General features: G+C 42.3%; 1 protein-coding gene across 2 annotated transcripts; it reads left to right on the plus strand.

Annotated features, from left to right (window-relative positions):
• Positions 1 to 12,507: 12,507 nt before the first annotated feature.
• Positions 12,508 to 15,936, plus strand: commd4 (COMM domain containing 4). 2 transcript variants are annotated; one of them, XM_021579008.3, is made up of 8 exons: positions 12,508 to 12,633; positions 12,900 to 12,971; positions 14,369 to 14,434; positions 14,523 to 14,562; positions 14,714 to 14,833; positions 15,070 to 15,150; positions 15,385 to 15,561; positions 15,661 to 15,936. In XM_021579008.3, the coding sequence occupies exons 1-8, from the start codon at positions 12,631 to 12,633 to the stop codon at positions 15,699 to 15,701; spliced, it is 600 nt and encodes a 199-aa protein (XP_021434683.2). In that variant the 5' UTR covers positions 12,508 to 12,630; the 3' UTR covers positions 15,702 to 15,936. The 2 variants fall into 2 exon arrangements, with proteins under 2 accessions (XP_021434683.2, XP_090073607.1); XM_090217481.1 differs by having other exon boundaries at positions 12,589 to 12,821.
• Positions 15,937 to 16,766: the final 830 nt, after the last annotated feature.

The raw sequence follows: 16,766 nt of genomic DNA on the forward strand, positions 1-16,766 counted from the left end.
GACAGAAGGCTAGTGGGGTCACATACATCAGGCTAGTGGGGTCACAGACAGCAGCATGACAGATGTTCCCTTCAGATCACCTGTCATGTTCCCTTCAGATCACCTGTCATGTTCCCTTCAGGTCACCTGTCATGTTCCCTTCAGTTCACCTGTCATGTTCCCTTCAGGTCACCTGTCATGTTCCCTTCAGGTCACCTGTCATGTTCCCTTCAGATCACCTGTCATGTTCCCTTCAGATCACCTGTCATGTTCCCTTCAGGTCACCTGTTATGTTCCCTTCAGGTCACCTGTCATGTTCCCTTCAGATCACCTGTTATGTTTCCTTCAGGTCACCTGTCATGTTCCCTTCAGATCACCTGTCATGTTCCCTTCAGGTCACCTGTCATGTTCCCTTCAGATCACCTGTTATGTTTCCTTCAGGTCACCTGTCATGTTCCCTTCAGATCACCTGTCATGTTCCCTTCAGATCATTATCTTCCTTCTCCTCTCACAGATGTCTGATGTGAGATTGGGCAAACCCATCACAGATGTCTGATGTGAGATTGGGCAAACCCATCACAGATGTCTGATGTGAGATTGGGAAAACCCATCACAGATGTCTGATGTGAGATTGGGCAAACCCATCACAGGTGTCTGATGTGAGATTGGGCAAACCCATCACAGAGGTCTGATGTGAGAATGGGCAAACCCATCACAGATGTCTGATGTGAGATTGGGCAAACCCATCACAGATGTCTGATGTGAGATTGGGCAAACCCATCACAGGTGTCTAATGTGAGATTGGGCAAACCCATCACAGATGTCTGGTGTGAGATTGGAGAAACCCATCACAGATGACGGTTATTGACCAGTTATAATTTCCCAGGTGGCTCCGGTTATTGCCCAGTTATAATTTCCCAGATCGCTCCGGTTAATGCCCAGTTATAATTTCCCAGATTGCTCCGGTTATTGCCCAGTTACAATTTCCCAGATGGCTCCGGTTATTGCCCAGTTATAATTTCCCAGGTGGCTCCGGTTATTGCCCAGTTATAATTTCCCAGATGGCTCCGGTTATTGCCCAGTTATATTTTCCCAGATGGCTACGGTTATTGCCCAGTTATAATTTCCCAGATGGCTCCGGATATTGCCCAGTCATAATTTCCCAGATGGCTCCGGTTATTGCCCAGTTACAATTTCCCAGGTGGCTCCGGTTATTGCCCAGTTATAATTTCCCAGATGGCTCCGGTTATTGCCCAGTCATAATTTCCCAGATGGCTCCGGTTATTGCCCAGTTATAATTTCCCTGGTGGCTCTGGTTATTGCCCAGTTATAATTTCCCAGATGGCTCCGGTTATTGCCGAGTCATAATTTCCCAGGTGGCTCCGGTTATTGCCCAGTTATAATTTCCCAGACGGCTCCGGTTATTGCCCAGTTATAATTTCCCAGGTGTCTCCGGTTATTGCCCAGTTATAATTTCCCAGATGGCTCCGGTTATTGCCCAGTCATAATTTCCCAGATGGCTCCGGTTATTGCCCAGTTATAATTTCCCAGGTGGCTCCGGTTATTGTCCAGTCATAATTTCCCAGATGGCTCCGGTTATTGCCCAGTCATAATTTCCCAGATGGCTCCGGATATTGCCCAGTCATAATTTCCCAGATGGCTCCGGTTATTGCCCAGTTACAATTTCCCAGGTGGCTCCGGTTATTGCCCAGTTATAATTTCCCAGATGGCTCCGGTTATTGCCCAGTCATAATTTCCCAGATGGCTCCGGTTATTGCCCAGTTATAATTTCCCTGGTGGCTCTGGTTATTGCCCAGTTATAATTTCCCAGATGTCTCCGGTTATTGCCGAGTCATAATTTCCCAGGTGGCTCCGGTTATTGCCCAGTTATAATTTCCCAGATGGCTCCGGTTATTGCCCAGTTATAATTTCCCAGGTGTCTCCGGTTATTGCCCAGTTATAATTTCCCAGATGGCTCCGGTTATTGCCCAGTCATAATTTCCCAGATGGCTCCGGTTATTGCCCAGTTCTAATTTCCCAGATGGCTCCGGTTATTGCCCAGTCATTATTTCCCAGATGGCTCCGGTTATTGCCCAGTTATAATTTCCCAGATGGCTCCGGTAATTGCCCAGTTATAATTTCCCAGATGGCTCCGGTTATTGCCCAGTCATAATTTCCCAGATGGCTCCGGTTATTGCCCAGTCATAATTTCCCAGATGGCTCCGGTTATTGCCCAGTCATAATTTCCCAGATGGCTCCAGTTATTGCCCAGTCATAATTGCCCAGATGGCTCCGGTTATTGCCCAGTTATAATGGTCAAGTGCTGCAAAGAAGAAGCTAGAAAATCTGCAGCTGACACACACAGGTACCCCACCAGACATGCCACCAGGGGTCTTTTCACAGTCCCTAACTCCAGATAAAATTCAAGAAGATGTACAGTATTATATAGAGCCCTTGTTGCATAGAACTTCCTTCCATCTCAAATTGCTCAAATAAACACGAAACCTGTTTTAAAAAAACAGATAAAGCAACACCTCACGGCACAACGCCTCTCCCCTATTGGACCTAGATAGTTTGTGTGTATGTAGTGATATGTAGGCTACGTGTGCCTTTAAAACAATGTATGTAGTTTTGTCTTTGAGCTGTTCTTGTCTATTAATGTTCTGTATTATGTCATGTTTCATGATTTGTGTGGACCCCAGGAAGAGTAGCTGCTGCTTGTGCAACAGGGGGGATCCTGTTGGGGATCCTAATAAATACCAAACTCAATACAAAGGCTTATTACCTGAGCCAACAGATGACCACCAATGTACAGGCTATCATTGGCCTTGTTCGACAGTATCAAAACGACTGAATACAAATCACATTGCATCATAAATAACGACTCATTATTATTTGTCAGTCAGTCACAATTTAACCATGATACATTGCGGTTTAGATCCTATCAAACACGGCCATTGTACACCCGTATTCAGGCTGTGTCACTGTGCGCGTCCAAGGGGATCACTTTCGTTGGTCACTGCCTTCCAAGGTGTGTTGCATTATGGGGAGAAGAATTGTCAGACTTGTGACTACAAGTGATCAAAGGTCATGAAGTTTGACTGCAGTCTACCGCAAGTTCCTGCAGTTGTTTTTTCACCAATTTCATCCTGCAGCCATCGCCTGCATTGTGGGAGGATTTATTGTCAACCAATCATTAGGGTGTTTTTGTTTGACCCACGCAAAAGTTACCAAAGACATGACAAACCCCAACTAACTTTGCCGCAACTCATGTATACAGTTGATATGATAGAATTGCTGTCTTCCCGGATCAGAAATGATTGGAATGTGTGTGAGGTCCTCCCTGTGTGGATGTGACATATGTCTTACACCAGTCCAAAGGCCTAATGGTGGAAATAATTCATATGATTATCATAGAGGTGTCCAAGACCTGACACAGCCCAAAGTAACAAACACCCCACTCTGACACCTCCCTAGAGGGGTCCCTGACACAGCCCAAATTAACAAACACCCCACACTGACACCTTCCTAGAGGGCTCCCTGACACAGCCCAAAGTAACAAACACCCCACTCTGACACCTTCCTAGAGGGGTCCCTGACACAGCCCAAAGTAACAAACACCCCACTTTGACACCTTCCTAGAGGGGTCCAAGACCTGACACAGCCCAAAGTAACAAACACCCCACTCTGACACCTTCCTAGAGGGGTCCCTGACACAGCCCAAAGTAACAAACAACCCACTCTGACACCTTCCTAGAGGGGTCCCTGACACAGCCCAAAGTAGCAAACACCCCACTCTGACACATTCCTAGAGGGGTCCCTGACACAGCCCAAAGTAACAAACACCCCACTCTGACACCTTCCTAGAGGGGTCCCTGACACAGCCCAAAGTAACAAACACCCCACCCAGTATTCAAACCTGCACCTTAGAGACTCAGTCCTCCTTAGCTTAACATCCATTCCATCACTATTCCACCTCAGTCAGTCAACAACATCACCAAGGTTATACATAAGAGCTATATAGTCTGAGGTGTGGTATTAACATCCTACCAGCTGTATAGACTGAGGAGTGGTATTAACATCCTACCAGCTGTATACTCTGAGGAGTGGTATTTACATCCTACCAGCTGTATAGTCTGAGGAGTGGTATTAACATCCTACCAGCTGTGTAGTCTGAGGAGTGGCATTAACATCCTACCAGCTGTATAGTCTGAGGAGTGGTATTAACATCCTACCGGCTGTATAGTCTGAGGAGTGGTATTAACATCCTACCGGCTGTATAGTCTGAGGAGTGGTATTAACATCCTACCGGCTGTATAGTCTGAGGAGTGGTATTAACATCCTACCGGCTGTATAGTCTGAGGAGTGGTATTTACATCCTACCAGCTGTATACTCAGGCGTGGTATTTACATCCTACCAGCTGTATACTCTGAGGAGTGGTATTTACATCCTACCAGCTGTATACTCTGAGGAGTGGTATTTACATCCTACCAGCTGTTTAGTCTGAGGAGTGGTATTTATATATCATTTATGCATAAGTATTCAGACCCTTTACTCAGTACTTTGTTGAAGCACCTTTGACAGTGATTACAGCCTTGAGTCTTCTTGGGTATGACGCTACAAGCTTGGAACACCTGTTTTCTGGAGTATCTCCCATTCTTCTCTGCAGATCCTCTCAAGCTCAGTCAGTTTGGATGGGGAGTGTCGCTGCACAGCTTATTTCAGGTCTCTCCAGAGATGTTAGATCGGGTTCATGTCCCACTCAAGGACATTCAGAGATTCCTCCCGAAGCCACTCCTGCGTTGTCTTGGCTGTGTGCTTAGGGTTGTTTTCCTGTTGGAAGGTCCTGAGGGCTCTGGAGCATGCTTTCATCAAGGATATATCTGAACTTTGCTCCGTTCATCTTTCCCTCGATCATGACTGGTCTCCCCGTCCCTGCTGCTGAAAGACCTCCCAACATGATGATGCTGCCAACACTTTGCTTCACCGTAGGGATGGTATTGGCCAGGTGATGATTGTTACCTGGTTTCCTCCAGACCTTACACTTGGCATCCAGGCCAAAGAGTTCAATTTTGGTTTCATCAAACCAGAGAATCTTTTTTCTCATGGTCTGAGAGTCTTTTAGGTGCCTTTTGGCAAACTCCAAGAGGGCTATCATGTGCCTTTTCACTGAGGAGTGGCTTACGTCTGGCCACTCTAAAAATTGGGCGTGCAAAATTATTCAGCCCCCTTAAGTTAATACTTTGTAGCGCCACCTTTTGCTGCGATTACAGCTGTAAGTCGCTTGGGGTATGTCTCTATCAGTTTTGCACATCGAGAGACTGAAATGTTTTCCCATTCCTCCTTGCAAAACAGCTCGAGCTCAGTGAGGTTGGATGGAGAGCATTTGTGAACAGCAGTTTTCAGTTCTTTCCACAGATTCTCGATTGGATTCAGGTCTGGACTTTGACTTATGTTTAATATGTTTATTTTTGAACCATTCCATTGTAGATTTTGCTTCATGTTTTGGATCATTGTCTTGTTGGAAGACAAATCTCCGTCCCAGTCTCAGGTCTTTTGCAGACTCCATCAGGTTTTCTTCCAGAATGGTCCTGTATTTGGCTCCATCCATCTTCCCTGTCCCTGCTGAAGAAAAGCAGGCCCAAACCATGATGCTGCCACCACCATGTTTGACAGTAGGGATGGTGTGTTCAGGGTGATGAGCTGTGTTGCTTTTACGCCAAACATAACGTTTTGCATTGTTGCCAAAAAGTTCAATTTTGGTTTCATCTGACCAGAGCACCTTCTTCCACATGTTTGGTGTGTCTCCCAGGTAGCTTGTGGCAAACTTTAAACGACACTTTTTATGGATATCTTTAAGAAATGGCTTTCTTCTTGCCACTCTTCCATAAAGGCCAGATGTGTGCAATATACGACTGATTGTTGTCCTATGGACAGAGTCTCCCACCTCAGCTGTAGATCTCTGCAGTTCATCCAGAGTTATCATGGGCCTCTTGGCTGCATCTCTGATCAGTCTTCTCCTTGTATGAGCTGAAAGTTTAGAGGGACGGCCAGGTCTTGGTAGATTTGCAGTGGTCTGATACTCCTTCCATTTCAATATTATCGCTTGCACAGTGCTCCTTGGGATGTTTAAAGCTTGGGAAATATTTTTGTATCCAAATCCGGCTTTAAACTTATTCACAACAGTATCTCGGACCTGCCTGGTGTGTTCCTTGTTCTTCATGATGCTCTCTGCGCTTTTAACGGACCTCTGAGACTATCACAGTGCAGGTGCATTTATACAGAGACTTGATTACACACCGGTGGATTGTATTTATCATCATTAGTCATTTAGGTCAACATTGGAGCATTCAGAGATCCTCACTGAACTTCTGGAGAGAGTTTGCTGTACTGAAAGTAAAGGGGCTGAATAATTTTGCACGCCAAATTTTTCAGTTTTTGATTTGTTAAAAAAGTTTGAAATATCCAATAAATGTCGTTCCACTTCATGATTGTGTCCCACTTGTTGTTGATTCTTCACAAAAGAAATACAGTTTTATATCTTTATTTTTGAAGCCTGAAATGTGGCAAAAGGTCGCAAAGTTCAAGGGGGCCGAATACTTTCGCAAGGCACTGTATCTCCCTTCCCTTCTGGAAGCTTCTCCCATCTCCACAGAGGAACTCTGGAACTCTGTCAGAGTGACCATCCAAACTTCTTCCATTTAAGAATGATGGAGGCCACTGTGTTCTTGGGGACCTTCAATGCTGCAGACATTTGTTGGTACCCTTCCCCAGATCTGTGCCTCGACACAATCCTGTCTCAGAGCTCTACTGACAATTCCTTCGACCTCATGGCTTGGTTTTTGCTCTGACATGCACTGTCAGCTGTCGGACCTGATATAGTGTGTGCCTTTCAAAATCATGCCCAATCAATTGAATTTACCACAGGTGGACTCCAATCACGTTGTAGAATGGATGGATGTGGGGGTTTTATGACACCTCACTCATCATAAACCATAGGCAGCAGACGATTCCCTTTGTGGCCTAGTTTGGGTGATCGGAATGTCTGTGTGCCTTATGAAGAGTGTACCGCCCAAGAACTTCAACATCAAATAATGGACACCGGGACAATATATTTCATCCCCCAAATGTTGGTAATGATGAGAAATGGAATATGGGAAATTGTTGTCTATTTTGTGATGTCATTAAAATGATCAGAAAGCCGTTATAACAAACTTATTTTTAAGAGCTTTCACACTGTATATCAGATTCACATCTAAATGTTGTAAAACGTATATGATTAAAGATGAAAATATTTGTGAAAAGATATCAACGTGACTTTAGTCAAATGAGAGTTGTTTTTCTTTCAAAACTTGAGCCAGTCAGTAGCCACACCCAAGTCAGCTCAACATGATGGAACTGCCTTTCAGGCCAGAGTGCTTAAAGTGACTCGGTGAGAATTTAAATACAGACCAGTCAGTGTGGAGCCGTGGCTACATGGATGAAAATGGTGAGACCAGAGAACGTGAGGACGTGGTCCACTCATTGAAATTGTTAAAACTACTAGACCAGAAAATGGTAAGACCCTCTGAAACTTTCGACGAGTGAAGAAGTTGAAGACTAGACCAAATCATGCACCGTCTGCAGCTCTGCATGTAAAGTAGTCTAGGACAATTGGCCCAAGACGAGAAGGAAGAACAGACCCCTCTCACCAACGTGTGGTACTCTGCTGTATCCATTCTAAGAACACTCCAGAACAAAAGAAGCCTACAACTAAGAAGGACATTGTGACCTCTGGTGGACAACCAGAGACTTACATCGAACTACTCGCCATAGACAGATCGAGTGGTTTTAACAGAGAGACAAAGACATCTACGTGTAAATATATGTTGCATTTCTAATCCGAATGAGTGGTTGTTAGGGTGCTAAATATTCATATTTACAGTGGGTGTAGTTTCCAAATGTATGTATAATAAGTCCACTCTCTTTGTCTCTTCCGCTCTTTATCTTTCCCCACCCCTTTTCAATTTTGTAACAAGCCGCCATGTTGGGTTAGTCCACTAGGGACTGTTTTCATTATGTTAGTAATCAATATCCTATACCCTGTGTGTGTGTTGATGTATTTCTGTGTGATTATTTAGTTAGTTAGTAAATAAATAATTAAGCCAATTTGTGTATCGCTGATTCATCACTTAGGTTAGGGTTCATGCAGATTTACGAAGTCAACGACATTCAGAATGAGGCTGTTATGAGGAAATGATTAATTAATGACTGGTATGATATCAATATATTAGTTAACTCCGGAAATGGTAACTATTTAAACAAACTTTTCACATGGTGCCCCAAATTCCTAATGATTTAATTGTTACATGATGAATTTAATTGAGTAACAATTAAACGTAGTAGGCAATGATTAGCTGAATAGCAGTTATCACATTAATGATATATGTATGTGTATGTACAGTGGGGCAAAAAGTATTTAGTCAGCCACCAACTGTGCAAGTTCTCCCACTTAAAAAGATGAGAGAGGCCTGTAATTTTCATCATAGGTACACTTCAACTATGACAGACAAAATGAGAAAAAAAATCCAGAATATCACATTGTAGGATTTTTTATGAATTTATTTGCAAATTATGGTGGAAAATAAGTATTAATTTTTTGCCCCACTGTATATATATTTATCATTGTCATGTCGAAATGTCCATTCTATCATCCTTGATGATACTCAGAAACATGTATTACCACATCAAAATATCATTATTTTAGGAATTATCTTAAGAACAAGCATATAATGTTCACATATGGGAAAAATCACCTAAATCAAATCAAATTTTATTGGTTCACATACACGTGTTTAGCAGATGTTATTGCGGGTGTAGCGAAATGCTTGTGTTTCTAGCTCCAACAGTGCAGTAATATCTAACAATTTCATAACAATACACACAAATCTAAAGTAAAGGAGTGGAATTAAGAATAAATCAATATTTGGACGAGCAATGTCAGAGTGGCATAGACTAAGATAGAGTGGAGTAGAATAGAATATCAATTGTATTTTAATACACCTTTTCCTCAAAAATATGTACCGTGATGGTAATGACTTAGCGTGTGGTGGAAATTACATTTCATATAAAACCACTGATGAAAAACACCATCCAAAATGTTAATATCACACCATTCAAAATCTTTAAAAAAAAAAGACACATGCCTCAATAACTTACAGCGTCTTTTAGAACAATTTGGGGATTCAATGCAGTAGGAAGAAACACTGTTTGACAAACAAATGATTGTTCACTGGCTGCAGTCTATTGATTCAGACTCATGAGACAGGTGTGTGCTCGCTCAAGGTTTGCCCATAATGCTCTCTGTTGCTTAACAACAGAGCAAATTTCATCCCAGACTGAGCCATCAAGAATCATATGCTGTTTTGTCACTGCATGAGGCTCAGGGACAAGACCAAGCACATTATCTGGTTGGTACCATACAATGTCCTCTCTCATTGGCCAACATAATCGGTTGGCTCCCACACGACTCATCAACATCTTGTATAATACCAGGGTAAGGGTCTTCATCATATTTCCCAACACACCACTTTCCAATCAGTCCCTCATGCATGTCTGCAATGGGCTGTATTGTGCTAGGAGATGGTTGTGGTGCTGTGAAAGTGGAAGGTTGTGCTTTGTCTGCCTCTGTTTGTTGAATTATCACGGTCTGTGGGCCAAAACAATCACATAGATGTGAGTCCTTTGAGGGGCAAGCAGGGCATCATTCTGTAGATGTAAGACTTCAGGTGAGAGTGGCGGTGTGTTCCTTGACAGGTATGACTCCATAACCACTCTGTTCTGGATAGTTGATCTTCAATCACTTGAGTGGCAGGTAGGTAATCATTCAGGTAAAACTTCAGGTGAGAGTGGCGGTGTGTTCCTTGACAGGTATGACTCCATAACCACTCTGTTCTGGATAGTTGATCTTCAATCACTTGAGTGGTAGGTCAATATACAATAATAATATATATAGTGTAAGTAAAATGAACGCAAATAAGTTAGAAATTGTGCTGCTAATGCACATGACGGCACAAACACATCTCGTAAAAATTAAATATGCTATTGTTGGTTATCTTATGGAATTTATAGAAATAAAACATTTCCCTTCTTCAGAAGTTCCAGCTAGGCAGGCTAATGTTAGTTAGCTAATGTTAGTTAGCTAATTAATTTACTAGCTATCATACAATTGGCGTAAATTAATAATTATGTATAATTATGTATTTATTATAAGCAGACATGATAATTAATAATTATGTATTTATTATAAGTAGACATGCAGTCATAATTGACTGTAGAGCATAAAGAACCCACAAGCTACCGGTGGCTGAAAGCACAATCATTGTGGGATGAATGAGTGCCGAATTTCCGGCAAAGGGTGGTCCATTCCTTCCTCCCTCGCCCCTTTTATTACATTTTTTTGTAATTTTTTCGTCTCCAATGTTTATTGAAAACATAAATAGATTTGCACAATGAACACTTATTTCTCAAATACACCGTTACAGTTGTTGGTTAGCTATCTAGCAAATTTTTTGGCAAAGCATTGACATGAAATCAGTCAAAACACCTCAAAACAAGCCATGGTGTCAAGTCCAGGACAGGATGAAACTAGCTTAAACGAGTCACTTACGATTCCCCACATGTCAGTTCCTTGTTCACGATCTGGCAATCCAGCATCAAAACTATTCACGGACCTCGGGCCCCATTTTAATTTTTTTTAAATAAATTAAGAAATATAACATTTCAAATGACAATAGAATAGAATAGAATAAGGCATCACTACATGTGTAGTTTTTCTGAATAAATATAAATAGCATTAAGAGTAAAAATAAATAAATCAGAAGGCTTAACTTTCAAAAGTTAAAGTTCCTAAAAGAAACTAACTAAAAAAATGATAAATCCTCCCTCGCTCGGCAGACTCAACAGCCTTGGTTTCTCAAATGACTGCCTCGCCTGGTTCACCAACTACTTCTCAAACAGAGTTCAGTGTGTCAAATCAGAGGGTCTGTTGTCCGGACCTCTAGCAGTCTCTATGAGCGTGCCACAGGGTTCAGTTCTCGGGACGACTCTTTTCTCTGTATACATCAATGATGTCGCTCTTGCTGCTGGTGATTCTCCGATCCACCTCTACGCAGACGACCCCATTCTGTATACTTCTGGCCCTTCTTTGGACACTGTGTTAACTAACCTCCAGACGAGCTTCAATGCCATACACTCCTTCCGTGGCCTCCAACTGCTCTTAAATGCAAGGAAAACTAAATGCATGCTCTTCAACTAATCACTGCCAGCACCTGCTCGCCTGTCCAGCATCACTACTCTGGACGGTTCTGACTTAGAATGTGTGGACAACTACAAATAACTAGGTGTTTGGTTAGACTGTAAACTTTCCTTCCAGACTCACATTAAGCATCTCCAATCCAAAATTAAATCTAGAATTGGCTTCCTATTTCGCAACAAAGCATCCTTCACCCATGCTGTCAAACATACCCTCGTAAAACTGACCATCCTACCTATCCTTGTCTTCGGCGATGTCATTTACAAAATAGCCTCCAACACTCTACTCAGCAAATTGGATGTAGTCTATCACAGTGCCATCCGTTTTGTCACCAAAGCCCCATATACTACCCACCACTGCGACCTGTATGCTCTCGTTGGCTGGCCCTTGCTTCATATTCGTCACCAAACCCACTGGCTCCAGGTCATCTATACGTTTTTGCTAGGTAAAGCCCCACCTTATCTCAGCTCACTGGTCACCATATTAACACCCACCCATACGTAGCATGCGCTCCAGCAGGTATATCTCACTGGTCACCCCCAAAGCCAATTCCTTTTTGGCCGCCTTTCCTTTCAGTTCTCTGCTGCCAATGACTGGAACGAATGGCAAAAATCACTGAAGCTGGAGACTCATATCTCCCTCACTAACTTTAAGCACCAGCTGTCAGAGCAGCTCACAGATCACTGCACTTGTACATAGCCCATCTGTAAACAGCCCATCCAACTACCTCATGCCCATACTGTTATTAATTTGATTTATTTTGTACATTTGCACCCCAGTATCTATACTTGCACTCATCGTCTGCACATCTATAACTCCAGTGTTTAATTGCTATATTGTAATTATTTCACCACTATGGTCTATTTATTGCTTTACCTCCCTTATCCTACCCCATTTGCACACGCTGTATATAGCCTTTCTATTGTATTATTGACTGTATGTTTGTTGCTTTGCTTTATCTTGGCCAGGTCGCAGTTGTAAATGAGAACTTGTTCTCAACTAGACTACCTGGTTAAATAAAGGTTAAATAAATAAAGTGTATGCTCATCAGATCTCATGAAACGTCATCAGAAGTGTCGACTTCATTTGAGGGCTGTGTCTTTTAAGTGTTTGGACCACAAAGCCTTGGTGTGAGACAGGACAACAACAGTGAAATACAGACATGAAATGCTTTAGAAAATAAAAGAAACAACATTTTGAAAGCTGAAAAAAAATGGAAAGTTAGTTTAGTCTCTACTTGATGTGGGGAAAAAAAAATTATAAATGGTTTGCCCTGCCCCGTCTCCCTAAACTCTGGGAACAATGTTTTTGTCCCGGGACTTGAGCGTTATCACATGACACTTGGTCAACTGCTGAAATGGTAAATGCTGCTAGCTGTTTATTTCGATAAAGTGTGAATATTGTGTTTCCTATCATTACTACTTAGCTGAGCATTTGATAGATAGCATGTTGATCCGTCTGGACAAGAAGAGTCAAGACAAGAAATGCTAGCTGGCTAAAAACAATCACTCGGATGCTTATTAGCTAAATTAGCTATCCAGCTGCCAGGTAAATAAATGTGTCAGTGTTCATTACATGCACAAACAGCAACCATAATATTGTGCATATGTTTCTTACTGTTCCTAGAGATTCCGGTTTTGTGGGGATTTGGACTGCCCAGACTGGGTTCTTGCCGAAATCAGCACTTTGGCGAAAATCGTAAGTTTAGCGCCGTGACTGGTTGCATCACGGCCTTCGAGACAAGCCGCTAAGAGTGGATGACTCCTCTGGTCTCTAATATGTAGGCTCACTTCCATCACAAGTCAGAATTTGGAATAAACTTCAATTTGAACGTACTTTACATGTTGTCTGCTGATTTTTGACCGTATGTAGGAGGTAATCTGAGACAATATATCCACAGATTAGTGTTATTAACCCGACTTTTCGGTAACTGGTTTGTATTTTCAATGCTGATAAACGCGACTTGCACAAATATGTCCGAGTTTAACTGAAGCACAGACCAAATGTTGTCCCAGGTAATCAGCTGGCACTTTCAGCTGATTGGGAGGGACATGCTTTGGTCCACAATGTTTGGTTACATCTGGCTATTTACATATTGTGCATCACGTGAAATGTGTCAGGAGATGGGAAATGCAAGGAACAGAACCTACTGGCGGCAAAAAGTTGGGTAACAATACTTTACTGTGGACATTTGATCTCCACTACCTTCCAGAAAAATGACCAACTGCATGGACGACTGGTAAATTAACCTAAAATATAATTGTATTCAACATTCTGGCTTGCATATTTTCTTACAGCTACTTCTTTCAGACATATTATCATGTAGTAACGATGGTACCAGTCTGACGTTTAGGCAAGGCCTTGTACTGGAATTGCTCTGTCCATGACTGTAACGCCCTCCAGCGGATGGTGAAGACGGCCCAGTACATCACTGGGAACGTGCTCCCACCAATGATGTGTATATAAATCATTGGCTCCCACCGATCCAGGACATGTATGTGAAATGATGCCTGAGGAAGGCCCGCAGCAACATCAAGGACCCCACACAACCCAGCCACGAGCTGTTCACTACCTTACTGTGGGGCAGATTGTGTCGGAGCATGAGGTCTGATACTAACATGCTCAGAGACCGTTTCTATCTACAAGCCATCAGACTGCTGAACACTTGAATTGAACTGACCACCTGCTCTGATTCTCTGAACCTTACACATGTACTCACACACCCACACAGACATAAACACATCCACACACCCATATACATTCATGTTACACACCCATCACAACTGCTGCTACCAGACTCTTATTATGACTGCTAAATAATACACAATTTAAACACTTGCCCCCAATCCTCCCTTCCCCAAAATATGTATAAATATTGGACTGTGCCTTCCTGTATCTTCTACTGAGCCATTTACTTTGTTCCTATCTTTTTATTAGTTCTCATTGTTGCTCCATTGTCCATATTGAACCTGCAGGAAGCATTTGGTTGGACGGTGTATACCATGTGTATCCTGTACCTACGACTAATAATACTTGAAACTGCATTCATCCAGTAGAAATCATCCCCTGATGTTTGTCTTCTCTATTCCCAACAGTCAAGTGTGAAGATGAAACTCCTCTGTGTCCAGGTGTTGATGGATCTGCTGGGAGAGGGTATTGATGTAAGTATCTCATACATGAACTCCCTATTGTCACCTGCAATTTTATTGTCTTAAAATGTGCCATTCCCTTTTTTTTTGTCTTTTTCAGTATGACAAAGTTTCAAAGCTAACTGCAGATGCAAAGTTTGGTAAGCTGAATTCTCGGTTTTTAAAATGTGCTGCTACTTTGATGCAAACTGTAATAAAGGACAGCTTCAACACAGAAAGCTATACACACATGATGCTGGTCTATACTCTCCATCTATTATATCAATGCATCTGTGTTATTCTGATTTCTAGAGAATGGAGACATCAAGGCCAGTGTAGCCGTGTTGACCTTCATCCTCTCCAGTGCAGCCAAACATGATGTGGACAGTGAATCTCTCTCCAGTGAGCTGCAGCAGTTAGGACTCCCTAAAGGTACAGTAGTTTTCCATAAGTTACTCATACTATAGCCATTCATAGTGAGAATACCTCAAAGTACTGGGTTTGTTACAACCACTCACTGCAAAGGCTCATTTATTTTTCAATTAATGGATTGTAATAATATTTGTATGCGTGCAGACTCCATTTCACTGTGGATGTTCCAAGCCCTCTAACGATGTGTAGTATGATAGTCATGCCTTTTTGGTTTTCCTCATCGGTATATCATGTAGAACACACCACAGGACTGTGTAAATCCTATGAAGACAAGCACATTCTCCTGCAGGAGAAGCTAAGGGAGAGCAGTCTGAGATGTGAGTTATCAACCTTCATTTGATTGAAGAAAACTTATAATACCTAAATGTTTTCTGGGGGGAGTAACACAAGATGGCTAAAGAGATTTCAGATTCTCATTGGGCACTGCATTTTCTCTCGTGCTGTGTTTGTGGGTCATCTGGAGAGTATGGTGTGTTGACTAAACTCTGAGCCCCAGTATAATATAAACATGTTTCTGTACATATATGGCATGTATTATTGCTGTGTTTCAGTGGGTCGGTTGGATGTAGTGTCGTGGCGTGTTGACTACACCTTGAGTTCCAGTGAGCTTCAGGAGGTTAATGAGCCCACAGTGAAGCTCTGTCTCCAGACCCAAGGGGCAGAGACTGGACACACGGAGACCACCATCGTCTCTGTGTCTGCAGACAAGTTCAGAGTCCTGCTGACAGGTGAGCCTGTGATGTACCATAAATACTGTTGTTACAAAAAATCTACTCAAATCCTGAGGGCTTCACTGATTTCAATGTCTCTCTATGCTTCCCCCCCAGAACTAAAACAAGCACAGGCCATGATGAATGCACTACAATGAAGCAAGACTCTAAAGGTTTCGATTAAGGATGCAGTGACTGGATCAGAAGAAAGTCAAGCAAGAGTGCAAGACATTGACAGAATATCATACAGGATGAGTGGACCATGATCTTTTGAATGTATTTTGTACATTGTGTTTATTCTATAATTGTTATTAAATATGTTGCTGTATTTCTCATTTGTCCATGTCGAATCTATATGTATTTTCTTGAAAAAATTACAACTTTACAATTAAATGTTTTGTCTACTTGTAATTTGTTAATTAGAAAATGTGTAAGAGTAGAACTTACCCTCTAGTAACATTTGGTGACGGGTACCCGTAGATATTAAATGTGGAACTACATGTCCCATCAGCCATTGCTCTTTTTAAATATTGCAACTGGCCGACTAAGGTGCATCACTGAGTGGGCGTGTTAATGTGAGTCGCAGTTCCAGAAGCAGCACACGTAAGTTCGTTGTTGTAATTGCAAACATTGTTCATTGATATTTATTGAAGATGCACTCGGAAACAAAAAAGCTCAAAATCACGAAGTAAATTTACCACCAGATTGAAAGTGAGTGCTGTTTGGCACGTTTTTTAAATGAATATAACGCAGTAGCTAGCTAACGTTCGCTAGTTACACAACTCATTTAACATCACAACACTCCATGCGTCCATACAAGGTTTGGCTATTGACTTGCATGCAATTTATTCGTAAATACATTCGTGCAGCTACTTTCCTGACATTGTCACTCGCTGCTTGTGTAAAAAGTGTACAGTACAGGCTGTATGACAATGTGACTGCCCACAATGGCTGTTTAGAAAAATATGATTTAATTGAATGTGTAGCCACAAGGTCTCTTTTTAAATTGTACCCGCCAAACAATTGAACATGTAATGTTTGGAATTAACTTGCGTAGTTGGGCCTATACTATGCAGTGTCCTAAAACTCTTCTGTCTGTCTCTCTTGGTCCCCCTGTCTCCAGAACCACCAGGATGCCTTAGGGTCAAGAGCTGCACCTGGCCAGTCTGTCAACAGGATGCGTTGTGGGTGGTCTTCACTGGCCCTGTACAGAGACTTCATAT

Source organism: Oncorhynchus mykiss, chromosome 2 (genome assembly GCF_057628025.1).
Source record: "Oncorhynchus mykiss isolate SJ-2025 chromosome 2, ASM5762802v1, whole genome shotgun sequence".
Taxonomy (NCBI): domain Eukaryota; kingdom Metazoa; phylum Chordata; class Actinopteri; order Salmoniformes; family Salmonidae; genus Oncorhynchus; species Oncorhynchus mykiss.

Bases quoted from the DNA above. Each gene is read 5' to 3' on its own strand.
- commd4 (XM_021579008.3), top strand. The intron at 14,563-14,713 runs GTAAGCTGAATT...TCTGATTTCTAG, and splicing joins AACTGCAGATGCAAAGTTTG to AGAATGGAGACATCAAGGCC. The intron at 14,834-15,069 runs GTACAGTAGTTT...TATATCATGTAG, and splicing joins GCAGTTAGGACTCCCTAAAG to AACACACCACAGGACTGTGT.